Source organism: Echiichthys vipera (assembly GCF_963691815.1).
Source record: "Echiichthys vipera genome assembly, chromosome: 5".
Classification (NCBI taxonomy): Eukaryota; Metazoa; Chordata; class Actinopteri; order Perciformes; family Trachinidae; genus Echiichthys; species Echiichthys vipera.
Window position 1 is genome coordinate 27,818,833 of NC_139830.1, and position 16,197 is coordinate 27,835,029.

A 16,197-nucleotide genomic window follows, 5' to 3' on the forward strand; every position below is an offset into this window, starting at 1 on the left:
CTGTGCTATTAAAGGCAACTAAAGTTTCAGTCACGTCCTGGGTTTTGAATTCTGATGGTGAGTCTGATTGGATTCAGATTGCATGTTTAAGTTTAAGTAAGATACTAACAAACAAAATCACATCCAGTGGTGGAAAGTAACCGCATATATGCTACTTTATACTGCTACTCAGCTACATCTCAGAGGGAAGTGTCATTTTTACTCCACTACAGCTTTAGTTCCTTTGCAGATTCAGATAAATAATGTAAAACATAATCAACAAATAAATGATGAATATTACAAATAGAATAGATAGAATATTACAGTTAAGATCAGACTTGATCTCTGACAACTTACTTTTGAAAATATAACTGTACATACGATGAAAGGCTTTTATGATATGCTGTTTATGTCTTCTTGTCTGGTCAGGTCTGTTTGGAGCCTCCTTTGGGGATTTCAGCAGTTAAATGTGCATTAATCATTTTCCTGCGTCCATTGAGGAATTATGTGTGATGTAGAAGTGCTACAGAAGAAGTGTTAGAAATGCAGAACAAAGAGACAGTGGCGGAGTAAAAAAGAGCAGAAGCAGACTTCACATATTTTCTAAATTTCTTAGAGGAAAATGAGTGACTTCCCCCCAGATCCGTCAGCTGTAACCTCTGCTCAAAGAGCTCAGTGCAGTCACTGTCACTGTATGAACCCCCCGGGAGCTGGTTGTTTATGTCAACAAGAGAAACCGTCGTCACTTTCCTCTCTCCGTGATCAGAGCCTCAAGGGCTCTCATGTAATCCCCCGGGGAGGCTGCTGTTTGGCTTTCACAACAATGAGCTCATCCCTGACTCCCCCTTCTGCGGCCAGCCTCCACCTGAAAGGGGATCCACATCTCTGCACCAGGCTGCCATTTCAAACCAGCGGGTGGAGCTCCAGGATAATTAAACTATGCTTAATCCAGCGTACATGGATTGCTGCTGACCTGTATCAGTGAATCGTTAATATATTAGGAGCCCAACAATATGAATGCTTTAGTAAGGAGTTTTTTAACATGCTGATCGGATTATTTGTGAACCGAGACACTACTTTGAAACGTGCCCTCTAAAGAATGTGTGAGCGTGTTTAAATGATTTATGTGAAAACATTCAAAAATATAAATGGATGAACTCGTTACATATTCTTCATTGTGCTGTTCAATTCTCCATATGTACAGCTTTTGCAACACAGTGTAACAGCCACACATCACATGATAATGCAGTATTATTATGAAATGTCATTTTAAGGTCAAGCCATGCAATGTCATGTGAGGTCACATACCATAACATGATGTGATGTGTAATGACAAGATAACATGACAACACATGATATGATGTAACATAATAAGCCCTCACCCCCCTGAACAACACAACACAACACAACACAAGTTATGGTATGTCACATCCACTTAAAGTCACATGAGCTCTATTTTTTGCAGACACAAAGGCACAGGTTGATATGGGTGCAATGAAAGAATACATTAGAAGAAGAAGAATTCCTTTTATTTATCCCGCAAGGGAAATTCATTTTTTTCACTCTGTTATTATTATACAGGTTACACACACACAAGCCCGAAATACACACATGCACAAACAGGACCTATATACATGCAATTAATGGAGAGATGTCAGAGTGAGGGGGCTGCCAATGGCTCAGCGGGGGTTGGGGGTTCAGTGCCTTGCTCAACAGCACCTCAACCGCACCTCGGCAGTGCCCAGGAGATGAACTGGCACCTCTCCACGCTCCATCCATGGTCGAACTCGACCCTCCGGTTCCCAGCCAAGTCACCTATGGACTGAGCTATTACCGCAATGTATTATCATACATTAAAGGTGGACAAGGCTGTGACAGAAACAGGGTCTCTCCCTTTCAGGACGCACTAGGACAGTTTCCCTCACTGGAAACTCATAGTCAACATGAATATCTGTGAATATACAACAGCTTCAAAGCAGAGAAGGTGATGACTAGAGGTCGACCGATACAGGTTTTTCTATAGTCGATGCCCATATAGGATGAAAACTTTTTCTTTTTTTAATTTCTATTATTTTATTTTTATTTCTTCCCTCCTTCTGATAAAATATAACTAATAAATTAATCATTAATAACAAATGAGTAAATGCTGCACTTAGATAAACATCTAACCAGAAAAGGCCTAAAAAATTTACAAAGTTAGTATTTTAATTTTTTAAAGATATTTATTCTATAATTCCATTACAGTCTCATTTATTTTGTACACAAAGACACGATTGAGGGGATTTATGGAAATGTTTATGGTAGCCTAAGGTACATGTTAATAGAAGTTATAGTACAGGGCTCAAAATGTTTAAAGCATCTTCCCAACACTGTCCTGAAGCATGCTTGTTTGTGCCACTGTCACAAGGCAAATGGCCTGCTGATGGGTCGGTCAACCTCTCGTGATGACACTTTTGAAGCTGAAGTCAAGTTTCTGGACATGTTGAAAACCCCAGGGTCATCAGACACCGGTTGATTTACAGTAACTGTGTAGATAAAGTTAGATGTGCACATGAGCGTGAAGTCTTCTGTCATCAGTTTGCAACAGTCCGTTGTGCAATGAAAATTCTGCCTGGACATCTCTCCAGTAAGACACTACAAATAAAACAGATACTGTACCTGTTGCCTTAGGGTGGCTGTAAAAAGAGTCTGAGTGTTTACTTTTACACATTTGTATTTTTTGAATTGCACCTTTACCCAGTGTAAATTTGTTTCACTTTCCGTTTACCTGATTGCAGTTCTGGCATTGTGTACATTTGTGTTAGTACACCTTATCGATCATCTGCATTGTTTAAAATTCACACACTCTGTATTTGCACTCTTTGCCATTTTGAACCCTAACTGCTGCACAGTTTCCTTCAGGATGAATAAAGTTTTATCATATCTCATCTTATATTAAAAAAGGGCTTCTAACTGTCACAGATTAGGAACCAATCACTCAATAATATTCCGTCAGGCTTCCATTAATGCCATAATGGGGAAATAAACTGTTTTCGTCTGCTTGTTGAAAAATGTCCTCCAACCCAAACAACTACACAGCAGCAGGTTGTTTGTTCCAACCCTCCAATAAAACCCACAGAGGCATTTCCTCTATTAGCGCCCCTACCTGTGGCAGCAGATCAACACGTCCTCATACCTAAACAGTCCCAGATTTAAACACGTGGGTAACGTTGTGAAACGGTCGCAGCTTGGTTAGGTTTAGGAAAAGATTAGGGTTTTGATTCAAATAAGTACGAGTATGTTATGTTACTTCAGCTAAGTACGAAAGTATGTGACAAAGTCAAGGTAACTTAAAATAAGTCAACACTGACTTTTGATTTCACAAGGGACATGACAATGTATTCAATTAAATTCAGTTTTATTTATAGTGCCAAATCATAACAGAAGTTATCTCAGGACACTTTACAGAGTAGGTAAAGACCACACTCTATGACTTATTTATGATTTACATAGACCCAACAATTCCTCCGTAGAGTACGGTGGCAACGAAAACCTTCACTATAACAGGCAGGAACGTCAGACAGACCCAGCTCTTTGGAGGATGGACATCTGTCTTGACAAATTCATCTTAAAAATGACAACATTGCTAAGGGCTCGTACGCCCTAGCTGTAAGCTTTATCAAAAAGGAAAGTTTTAAGTTTACTCTTAAATATGGGGGACAGTGTCTGTATTCCGAATAATACTTGGGAGTTGGCTCCACAGGAGAGGATCTTGGTAGCTGAAGGCTCTGCCTCCCATTCTACTTTTGGAGACTCTAGGAACGACAAGTAGCCCTGCATTCTCAGAGTGCAGCGATCTAGTCGGGTAATACGGTACTATGAGCTCTTTAAGATACGACGGAGCCTGACCAATAAGAGCTTTGTAGGTAAGGAGCAGGTCTTCTTCAGTTTAATATGATATCTTATGAAAAGTTGTGCAACAAAATTTGCATGATATCTTATGAAATATGAACTGCAATAGTTACGTTTAGGAAATAAAAGGTGTTGGTAAGGTTTAGGCACCAAAACTACCAGTACATGACGGGTGAAGTTTAGACAACAAAAGGTGACAGCTTGGGTTGGGCATCAAAATGAATTGGTTAGGGTTAGAAATAAAAGGTGTCGCTTCGGCTTAATACTTCTGAACCTGACTTCCTCCTTTGCTCCTGTTATAGATACTAAAGTCACTGGAGGTCACGGCCGCAATAAGCACAGATACGGGCTGTATTGTGCTTGAACTAACAACATACAGTATGGGGTCATTTTGGGGGAAACCGTCTCAAAAATGTCAGTAAAAGCGATGAGATTAACAAAACGTGAATGAAGGGGATTTCGTGATTTTAATGACTTTTTACGAGTGTGCCTTCACCACTAAAGTGACCAAATCATTTGTTCTTGACCCTGAAACTGAAGCGGCTAAATTGGATTCAACCATCTGTTTTCTTTTTTTTTTAAATCATAATGTCCCATTAAAAAAAACAACGACAATATTAACCCTGTCATGTCAAGTCAATTAATGCCATGTTATGTTATTTTATGATACAACACACTGGGTTACATCACCTTCTCATATTCCACAGGTCTCATCACATCATGCAATGTCATGTTGCATTATGTTATTTATTGGTACAATATGGTTGTTCAAAATGCACTTTAAACCGTCACAGGACATTGTTGCTTATAGTCGACATTCCACAATATGTTTTTCCACCAACTGAGCTAAACGCCATTATTTTGTCACCTTAAGTCACATTACCTTATGTGAAGTCGTGTCGAATTTCATTACGGTCTGATTCGAGGGAACCCTGGCGCTGTGACACTAGACCAGTCTTACCAGTGTAACGGATTGTGCTGCTGTTGTCCCTCCACCTCTCTCCACCTTTACCTTGGCAGCAGGTCCCTTCTGTGTGTCTGCAGGTGACATGATGGCACAGACACGCGGCTCCGGTTGCATGATCTTATCAAGTGATTAACAAATCCTGCTTGGTCATTACTCAGTGATCTGCCTCACAACACCACAGCAGCTGTTTGTTGTGACTGAAAGTGGGCCACAGGATAGGCTGTCATCTGTGTGTGTGTGTGTGTGTGTGTGTGTGTGTGTGTGTGTGTGTGTGTGTGTGTGTGTGTGTGTGTGTGTGTGTGTGTGTGTGTGTGTGAGTGTGTGTGTGTGTGTGTGTGTGTGTGTGTGTGTGTGTGTGTGTGTGTGTGTGTGTGTGTGTGAGCTAGAGAGAGTGAAAGGGAATATGAGGTCGTACCACTGCGTTAAATACTATGAGTGCTTTTAATGCAGTGAATTTGATTCTGTTCGCTTCAGTTATAATCAATATTTTCCCTCAAACATTAAATCAAATCAAATCAAATCAGCTTTATTTATATAGCACCTTTCATACATGTAAAAATGCAGCCCAAAGTGCTTTACATTATATCGTCTTTACTCAAAATCCTGTGAACATGCCAGTGTCCCCCTGGAGAGGCACAAAGGAAGGCCGGCTCATCATATCCATGTGGTGTCTCAGTTGCGTCGATCAGTCTTACCTCACCTGTGTGTTATTTTGTCCAGACTGACTGGACCAAACAGGTGAGTCATTCCACTGAAAGGTGAGAGAGGTTACTGAAATATGCTTAGTCACAATAAAGGTGGATGATCCAACAGCCTTTTGTATTATAATCTAGTGGGGATCTCTGTCTTTGTGCGTATTGGGAGGATGTGTTACAGTGTGTTTGGGTCAGGTACAAGTCCTGAATTCAAAATGATGCAAAGTGTGCTAAGTATTATCAACGAAATCTTCAAGATTGCATTTGGGCAGTCTGTGTTATCTCAGAAAGCCACAACGTTAAAGCTCAAGTTGTAGTTTGGTAAAAGCGAACCACTCACTATGCATTTTACTGTGTTTTTGCAACATTGTTGTTTCGTCCCACCACTAAGACAAATGTTTAAATACACTATTCAGCTACGGACAGGAAGGTTTATTCCTTATCAGAAGATTATTTATTGTTGACGGTCTTCAAACCACTCATTTTACATTTGCTTACTATCCTGCCATCAGAGGTTAGCTCGTAACTCTAAACGTGACCACATAACATGCTGATAGTGAAACAAAAATATTATAGGAAATAATAAACTTATTTTAAATTACGTTTCACAGTAAGTATTTTCTTCGTGTGATATTAATTTAGTAATTAAGGTTTCCTTTTTCCAGAGAGAGCTTGAGTACCACCAGTGGTACAAGAACCATAGTTTGAGAACCAGTGTCCTAGTGGGAAAAGCACAGGTGTAAATAGAGTCATTAACAGTGTAGTGTTGGCTCGGTTCTGTTCAACCAACACATGATACCAGGACCCTGAAACTGAAGCAGCTAAATTAAATGTGGACCTCATTGCTTTGATTATTTACACCTGTTTTTTTCATACTACTGGTGCATGTCGGAATGTGAAAAATGCCTATTGTACAAAGTTTCTTGGATGTTAACTAAGTGAAAAAAGAGAGAAAATGTGTATTTAAAATTCCAGACATGTTTTAAGAAATATAAAAATTTCAGTAATTAAGTTTAATTACGTTGATGCTGTGGTGGAATGTACAGTACTAAAAAGGCCTACTATTATAAAGTATTTGCACTTCACTTAAATATTTCAAAGGAAAATATTTGAGCGACTCCCTCCTACAATGCTTATTATACATCTTAGACATGAAAAAGTAAAGGGATACTTAATTAAATAATTTTAATTCAATAATTATAAGCGTTATTACAACTTTTTATTTTGTCATACTTTTGATGCTTCATGTATTTTTTGCTGTTGATAATTTGCTAATAGAGAAAAACAACTGGCTGGTGTTACTCTATGAATATGGACATTTAGCCCAAATACTGTATAAAAACACAGTCTATACATATTTATTATCTATATTTATACTGTCTATGATTTAGCCTGATAACCACTGGGTTATCGAGTGAATCCGCGGTCTACTGTTGCACTCTGGTGGACAGTTCAGGAACTATATTTGCTGTAAAGCTTTACATAATATAGTTTGATGTAATTATAATTATTCATAAAAAATGTCATTAAACGAATGAACATATGGGGCAAACAACTAGATACAATACAGGATAAGATAATGACAAACGTGTGTTGTATAATAGAAATAAACCGAAGTAGTGTAAATATAAGTTTGTAAATGCAGATAGTTTAATTTAAACAACTTGCATTTACAAATTTAAAAAGTACAATAAACACCTGTAAAATGTGCTTTTTGAGGATATGTAATAAGGTGCAAGCAGCCCAAATAAAGTGAGGTGGGCCAGTGGTGGGATGTAACGAAATACATTGACTAAAATATTATTTATTCGCACTACTGGTCAATATGATAGTGCCAGCAAGAAATAAAAACTACTTCCACCCCTGCTCAAACTGTTAATGGCCCTGCCTAACCAGAACTGATGTGTCCACAACAGAAACTCCCTGGGCTAACATCAGATTACAACTTTTAGGTTTTCTTTTTTTTTACAGCAGATCTCCTTCAATAAAATAACGGATCAATAACTTAACGAGCCTTCTCTACCCGGAGACATTCAGGTTTGCTCTGGAAGAGAAGCTGGCAGATTTAAAAAAAATCTTTTATTGAATTTTTGGAATGAGTCCACTCAGACTTTACCCATCTCATACCATTAAAGGACTGTGAACAGGGTCTCTGCCATAGGTCAACTGTGTGCACTACATGTGTGCACCTAATCCCCTTTCCTCCCATCTGTACCTCAATTATGTTGGGTATGGTTTTTTTTGTTATTTTTTTATCTCTCTTTATTTATTTATTTATTTATCTTTTTTCCCTTTTCTGTGTGTATCTAGGGTTTCATTTGGTAATTCAGTTATAAAAAAGAAAGAAGAAACTAATATGATGCATCACTATTTCAACTGACTATATTTCAATAAAATATATTTGAAACCTTTTTTTTACACGAGAGAGAGAAAGAATGATCGAAACACACACACACACACACACACACACACACACACACACACGCACACACACACGGACGTACATACACACGCACACTCACACTCACACACACAAACACTCACACACAAACACACACACACACACACACACACGCACACACACACACACACACACACACACGCACACACACACACACACGCACACACACACACGCACACACACACAAACACACACACTCACACACACACACACACACACACACACACACACACACACACACACACACACACACACACACACACACACACACACACACACACACACACACACACACACACTTTCTCTTAAATTCAAATAAAAAATTCAAATTGGGCTTTATTAGCACGAAAGTTTTAGAGAAAAACAATATTGCCAAATCCAAATACAATACAATTAGGTCCATTATCACTCACACTGTGTGTGTGTGTGTGTGTGTGTGTGCTGTGTGTCTGTTTGTGGGGGGGGGGGGGGTTGTGCTTGTTATAATATCATCATCATAACATCATGGACTGTATGGTTATTATTAATATTTGTAGGAGATATCATAGAAAATAGCTATTTTTTTCTTTTTTGTTTGGTTTGACTTGTTTTCCTTAAATTATTATTATATTAATCAATAACTATTATTAATTGAATTATTTCTTTATTTACCAGCATGTCTCACTCCGGTACAGTAGGCGGCGGTGGGCACCTTCTCACTAACGGTTGTGCCCGGCTGTGACCCGCCATAAAACCAAAGAAGAAGAAGCGGCCAACAGGAAGTGGAATAATGGTGAGGACTTGAGGCGAAGAGTAGCGAGTCCAAACATTGCTCTTTCCAGTCCGTTACCCCTCCTCCTGATACAGGTAACACGGACAAAGTGCGAGTGAGACGCCGCTGAATGTGAATGTCGCTCTTTAGCTATGTGTGGTGGAGGCGGCGGTGTGGTGAGAGACTACCGCGGGGCTCGGCGCTTTGTATCGGGGCAGACATGCGTCGGTGTGCTTACATGACTTAACATTAGAGTCATTTAAAACGGATCCGTGTAACCGTGTGTAGGAGCACGGTGAGGGGTAATGACCCCGGCAGTCACCGTGCTCGGTTTCATGGCTGCTCGGGGCGACTCTGCTAACTTATATTCTGTCTGCAGCTCTAATACGCTTACAGAAGCTTTGGAACACACACACACACACACACACACACACACACACACACACACACACACACACACACACACACACACACACACACACACACCTGGTTGTAACCTCACCTGTGATTAGCTGTGACCTTGATACATCACGTCACACGTTGATTAAATGATTGGTTAATCTGTGGATTGTCATCTTTTTTTGTAAAACACAGGGAAGGCACATTTCTCATGCTGTGACCAACAAGTATTTGGTATTTTGAATAGGTCAATAACTATAATTATTAACCAGATTTAAAGATCAGCTTCCACAGAAAATGAATGCAAATCTTGGATCTCAGGCTCCCTCCAGCAATGCCAATAAACAAATCCATCCAACTTTTACGGTCCCAGAACGAAATGTGTAAAACGTGGATTTATATATTCCAGTATATGTTGTATATAAACATAGAATTGAAAAGATTGGCCTCATTGTCACTGATGCCCTGTCCATCTATTTGCGTCAGTATCGGCCCAATATCAGTAGTATCAGATGAAATAAAATATATTTGGGGTGGACAAAGGTGTACAATAATTACAAAATGAATAAACTGTAATGTAAACAGGAATCTAGTAGAGCGGAAAGTATATGTATATAAAGTGACAATAGAAAGGTAAATAATTTGTATGTGATACAGTTTTTCCACAAAATATTGAATTGTGTTAGCATTAAAGCCCCTCCCTCTCTTATTGAAACATCCAGAAATATGCAAACATTGTGTATTTCAAAAGTTGACCTACTGTACACAAGATGTTCCCAGTTTTTCTGTGTACGTACACCGGAGGCCTCGAGTTGTCACATCACAAATGATTGACTTTTAAACTAGTCGTAATGTCACCACGTTGCATGATTTACCTCCTGTTTAAGTTGAACCCAGAGGACCTAATTAAAACAGCCTTCTCGTGTCAAACTGCACATTGAAGCTCAAACATCCAAGTGAGGGGACAATAAGAGCAACACATTTTTGAGTGGAGGGAGGACTAATCTTATGTAAACTAACTATTGGATGGAACCTTGACTGATTTGCACTGCACTCCTCTTCATCTTCCGAACCACAGGAGGAACAAGCAGTCAGCCACCAGTGAATGAAGACAAGTCCTAGGCAGCTATGGTGAGTAACATTTTGCAAAATACTTTGCATACAATATTGTAAACTCAGGTGAAATTGGGGTTCATACTGACAGATATGGTAGTTAAATCGCACATATGTTTACAAAGCATCTATTAAATAAAAAATATGGAAAAAATGTTGCTTGCTTCAGTGTTTCTTGACCATCTAACTCAGGGGTGTCAAACTCAGGCCCGTGGGCCAAATCTGGCCCGCTGTGTAATTATATTTAGCCCACAAGATCATATCAAGGTTCTATGAGAGCTGGCCCGGAGTATAAAGCACCTACACCGCTACTTTTCTGTTGACAAACATGAGCATCCATGCTACCCGTCTCTTCGGACAAACTAAATCCACCCCTCCCCAAAAATGGCCAAAAGAAAGATGGAGAACAGGAGCTTTCAGCACAGGTGGAGTCAGATTATCTGTTTATGAAGGTAAAGAGCTGTTTGTCTCGTCTGCAGAGCCACCGTGGCTGTAACCAAAGAATAAAACGTAATAAACACCACGACAAGAACAAGGACCTGCACTGAAAAGGTTCAGCAATACACATCTGGAGAGAAGGGAAAACAAGCACAGTCTTTTTAAAAAATGTTTTGTAGATATTGAGTTTGGCCCGCAACTTTGTCCCAGTTTTTAAATTTGGCCCACTGTGAATTGACCCCCTGATCTAACTAGTTAAGTGATTAGAAATGGTCAACATTATCATCTATATTTTCTTGGTACTTCATTAAGGGCAGACTGGCCTCCTCATGTTACTGCTCTCCTAACCTTTCGCCTCCTCTCTGTGGCAGTCTTCCGCGGTGGATCTCAAGACAAAGGAGGAAAAGGATGCAGAGTTGGACAGACGGATCGAAGCTCTGCGGAAGAAGAATGAGGCTCTGGTCAAGAGGTATCAGGTACGCAGTACTTTTACAAACACACACACACACACAAAGAATGTACCTTTTTGTATCAACACATTGAGTTGGTGATATACTACTGCAGGATATTGAAAGATATCTGAGGATATTCTCAAAGTATGTCCATTTATTGAATTGTAACCATGCACTGCAGTCAGCTGTCATCCTCCAGATTCCACCAACATCAGCCACAACTTATGCCTGTTACACAAGAGCTGGGCAACATAGTTAAAATCTCCCATCCCCTTCCCGATATAGATTATGTCATAGCTCCATAACGACTTGTACCACAACATACAACCCCTTTTCCAAAAGAGTTTGGATGCTGTAAACAATGTATTTAGAAACAGAATGTGATGATTTGCAAAACAGACACCCCTTATTTCATTGAAAATGGCACGACCTATCAAATGTTGAAACTGAGAAATTGCCAGCAACATGTTTCAAGTTAAGACAGTGGCAACAAAAGAGTTGAGAAATGCTAAATGATAACACCTGGTGGAACATCTCACTATTAATTAGGTCAACTGACAACAGGTTCGTAACATGACTAGGTGTAAAAAAAAAAAAGCATCCAGAGAGGCTGAGGCTTTCTTGAGTAAAGATGGGGAGGGGTTCACCTTTCTCTGAAACTGTCAGTTGAAACTCTACCATGTAAAGAGGAAACCGTCTATAAACCAGATCCAGAAACGCGGCCGCCTGCTCTGGGCTCGAGCACATTTAAGACGGACTGAGGAAAAGTGGAAAACTGTCCTACAGTCTGACAAGACAACCATTTTAAATTATTTTTGGAAATTATGGATGCTGCGTCCTCCAGGCTAAAGAGAAGAGGCACCATCCAGCTTTTATTCAGAACACAGTTCAAAAGCCAGCATCTGTGATGGCATGAGGATGCATTAGTGCACATGAACATGGTACACCTGCACACTGTGAAGGCATGCTGACTTAATGCTGACTCATAAATACAGGTTTTGGAGCCACATATGCTGCCAAGTAGACACCGTCTTTCAGCAAGACAGTACCAAACCACGTTCTGCATAGATTCCATTAGTATGGCTCCGTAGTAAAAGAGTCCGGGTGCTAAACTGATCTGCCTGCAGTCCTGACTTGTCACCCATTGAAAATGTTTGGCGCATTATGAAACGTTAAATACGACAAAGGAGACCCCAAACTGTTGAGCAACTGAAATCCTGAACTGAAACAAAGAATGAGCAAAGACTCCATTTTAAAAATACTATAAATTGGTGTCCTCAGTTCCCAAACACTTACAGAGTGTTGTTAAAAGAAGAGGTGACGCAACAGAGTGGTAAACATGAGCCTGTTTTGAAACATGTTGCTTGCATCAAATTCTAATATTTTCAAAAATGATTACATTTTCCTGTTTCAGTGATTTGCACATCATTTCATTCTGTTTTTATGTATATTTTACACAGCCTCTCAACTTATTTAAAAACCGGGTTGTAGTATGTTTTCTGGTTCCTTAAATACAAATATTTTATATAAAATAACCACACGGTGAGGCCTGTTTTTGTAGTTAGCTTTGCGAGTTAAATAAACACATCTACTGAGTAGTTTCTCATTTAATTACAAACTAAAAAAAGAACATAACATGCAAGGATTCGAATGTAAATCATTATTCAAATGACATGCTATTGCTGTTAAATTGCATGGAAAGTTTCCTACTTAAATATTTACAGGAAAACCTGATAAGAATTAGTCCAGAGTTTGTCTTTGGGGACACAGACGACTTTAGTGTTATCTCACTCATTCTGTCATTTGATCTCAACAGGAAATAGAGGAAGACAAGAAGAAGGCAGAGCAGGAGGGCATTGCTGTGACGACACCTCGGAAACCCCGCCCCCATGAGCCAGAGACAGACAGGAGGAAGACGGAGAAAGAAAACTTCACCGTCACAGTCGACCTTTTGAAGCAGACGGGGGTAAGGCATGACATTGATCTGTTTTCAAATCGTGCCACTCTTTCAGAAGGACAATTATTCTTAATCCCCCTTAAAACTGTAACATGGCACAGTGAATTTCAGCTAAAGTGGACCGTGGCGTGTCTTTCCATCATCTGGTTGTTTTGTTGCCTGTCAAAGATAACCTTTTTCTGTGTTTTATGATGATCCTTCAGACAGAAGACACAGCTTATAAACTCTGACAGATTCTCATTATTGTGTTTGTCAGTTTACCAACCACACACCTGCCAGTCTACCCATCAAGCCCTTCCACTTCTTGTGTTACATATGTAGGCTGACAGTTGCAGTTGTGATATATTTTCATTAATATACATAAACTCCCTACAAGCAGTATACTTTATAACTGGGGTTCCCAAACTCTTTAAGCTCAAGACCCGACAGAGACATTTGGTGTCTCCCCAGGTCCCAAACCTACACAGACCTGCATAGCAAAATGGAAGGCTTTTCTTCTATTTTTATGATGAAAATCACATTCACATGTCGAAAGCATTGTTGTGCATTTTATTCTGCTGCTTGGCGTCCCAATAAAAGGGGCCCATGACCCATTTTGGGTCCTGACTCTAACTTTGAGAAAGATTGTTTTTATAAAAAGGAGTGTGAGTTGCACCAATAACTATAATTATAAGCAACAAGTCTCTGTTGTTTCCCAGCTACAAGCTACAGTCGCGTAAAAGAAAAAAAAAACTTAAGTTGTTAATCACAAGTGAAAACATCAGAACCATAAATTAGGTAGCCCCCTTAATGTGAAATGAGATGAAAATGCAATAACCACAGAAAATTCAGTTAAAGTGGATTTACAATTTAGCGTCACATTTGTGGGAGGATTATACCAAGGAATATGAAATGAATCAGATCATTTCTGTTGGAAGAGTTTGAAAAAATATAATATAATAATTTACTATAACTTGCATTACATACTGTAACATTTAGAATAGTATTCTTTGTGGAAGATGAATGATTCACCATTTATAGAGCAAACAAACAGATGTAAACATCTGTGCTTGGTTTATCCCGTGATTTTAAGTACACTTCACATTGATGCAAAAAATCCTTTAAATTCCATTCCCCATAAAACATTCCTTCTGAATAATTTGCCACATTGCTTGAAATGGCCCAGTTAAACCAACATGCTATTATCATAACCACCAATTCTTTACGGTGTAGAAAAACTAGTGTGGAAAGATAGCATGGGAAACAATCAAGCTGTTGGCCAGGCCCTCTGATACTAAATGTTAGCATATGAGAGTTTGAGATGAGATTCCATCTGTTTTCTGTTTAGTGTTGGTGAGCTCTGCTTCTCCTGGGCAGAGATTTCATTTGGCAAACATTTCTGTCTTAAAATAGAGCTGAGGTGATTGCACCTGTTTTACTGTAGCAACATAATGTTGTAGCAGCAGGTTCTGGTGCAGCACAAGTACACAAAGGTCCTGGAAAACGAGCTCTGTATCAGTTTATCCAACTCTTTATGTTCAGTTCAGTGCATAAATGCATTACAGTCTACCAGAGCACCATATGAACACATACAGATCATGTTGTGACCGACAGTCTTGTCAGTTTCCCTTAAAGGCTTCCTTTATAAAAAGGAAAAAAGGAAAATGTCTGGAGAGGTTATCGTCACTTAAAGATTCTTTGCACATTCTGAGAAATTGTATTAATGGCTACCTACTGCGGCTGACAAAGAGAACATATCAGCTTTTTTGGTTTGACGGTTTGGAACAAACTCCCGCCACACATCAGACGCGCTACCTCAGTTTATAGTTTTAAGAATCAGCTCTCAACATATTTTACATTATTGCTCTGAATTATTTTCAAACTTCGATGCATTGTTTCTTGTCGCTGTTACTGTTATTCAATATTTCCTATACTTGTTTTATGGCTTTTGCATCTTAAAATAGTTTTTAGCATTATTGAAGGGGTCCTATTAGGCTTTTCATTAGTTTCTATAATATATATGTTTTTATGGTGTCGGATCTTCATGCTAAACATAACCATAGTCTCAAATAATGAGGGTTTATGGGTAACCAGTCTCACCCCTCATGAGCAGATCTACTCAGGATACAGACGACTGCCCACGCCTTTGTTTGGGCAGTTTTTTCTACTTGGTGGTCACATCAAGCCTTCACAGACTTTTCAAATAAGATCATCTGATCCAGGATAATCACGCCCACGTACAGCTACACACAGCTCCTGTAGAACGTGTTGCTGTTTACTACATGTAGCTACATGCTTACGGTAAACAAAGCTGCTATATTGGTATCTTGCGTTGTTCATTGCTCACTAATTTCAGAGCACGCTCCTGCTGGACATGTCTGACTTTGCTGTGTTATAAAGCCTTATTTGTGATTTCTAACAGTAGAAATCACTGCTTTATTGCCCCTGTCTAATGACATTAGCTACATGCTAGTGGGAGTAATAGGGGGAGGGAGGGGGGGCTTAAAAGAGACAGGCGCTGCAACAGAGCGTCTCAGACGGAGGGTGCACCAGCCATAAGCAGTATGAGAAAAATAACTTTGTTTTTTGAACATTAAAGCATGTTGATATGTTTTAGTAGAAACACAAAATACATGTATGAACCTAAAAGAGTATATTCGGTCCCCTTTTTAACCTATTTTTTACAAGTACGATTCCTATTTTACCTTTTTTTGTGTGTGAAGTACTTAGAGCTTCACTTTATGTTATGGAAGGTGCAATATAAATAAGGATTTATGACTATTGGTATTACTATTATTATTATAATTATTATTAATATTAAAACAACCAAAAAAGTAAATGTGTGAGTTGGAAAACTAAACCAGCTGAAACTATGAAGCTCTGTAAAGCCAAGAGACGTGGCAGATTCAGGTTATTCCCTGTAGGTTCCTCACCAGGAGGGACCCTTTCAGTTCACATTGTCATTTGATACAATGTTATGATGAAAATCACCTTTCAGCGTCATCTTTTTAAATGTTCATTGCGGGGAACAGTCGATTGTAAACAGACATCCACCTGCAAAAGTAAGAAGACAACAGAGTGGCATCTGCTCCACGTGTTCCCATCGTATTGGGTG

At 39.3% G+C, this 16,197-nt stretch overlaps 1 protein-coding gene across 3 annotated transcripts in view; it reads left to right on the forward strand.

Moving 5' to 3' along the window:
* Window positions 1-8,749: 8,749 nt before the first annotated feature.
* The window catches only part of ccdc9 (coiled-coil domain containing 9), a 33,624-nt gene continuing 26,176 nt past the window's right edge, over window positions 8,750-16,197 (forward strand). For 2 of the 3 annotated variants that reach the window (XM_083914045.1, XM_083914047.1), the window contains exons 1-4: window positions 8,750-8,839; window positions 10,222-10,274; window positions 11,066-11,170; window positions 12,963-13,112. In XM_083914045.1, the coding sequence (XP_083770171.1) occupies window positions 10,272-10,274; window positions 11,066-11,170; window positions 12,963-13,112 (258 nt within the window). In that variant the 5' untranslated portion in view covers window positions 8,750-8,839; window positions 10,222-10,271. The remainder of the gene's footprint in view (window positions 8,840-10,221; window positions 10,275-11,065; window positions 11,171-12,962; window positions 13,113-16,197) is intronic. The other variant, XM_083914046.1, reaches the window with a different exon arrangement.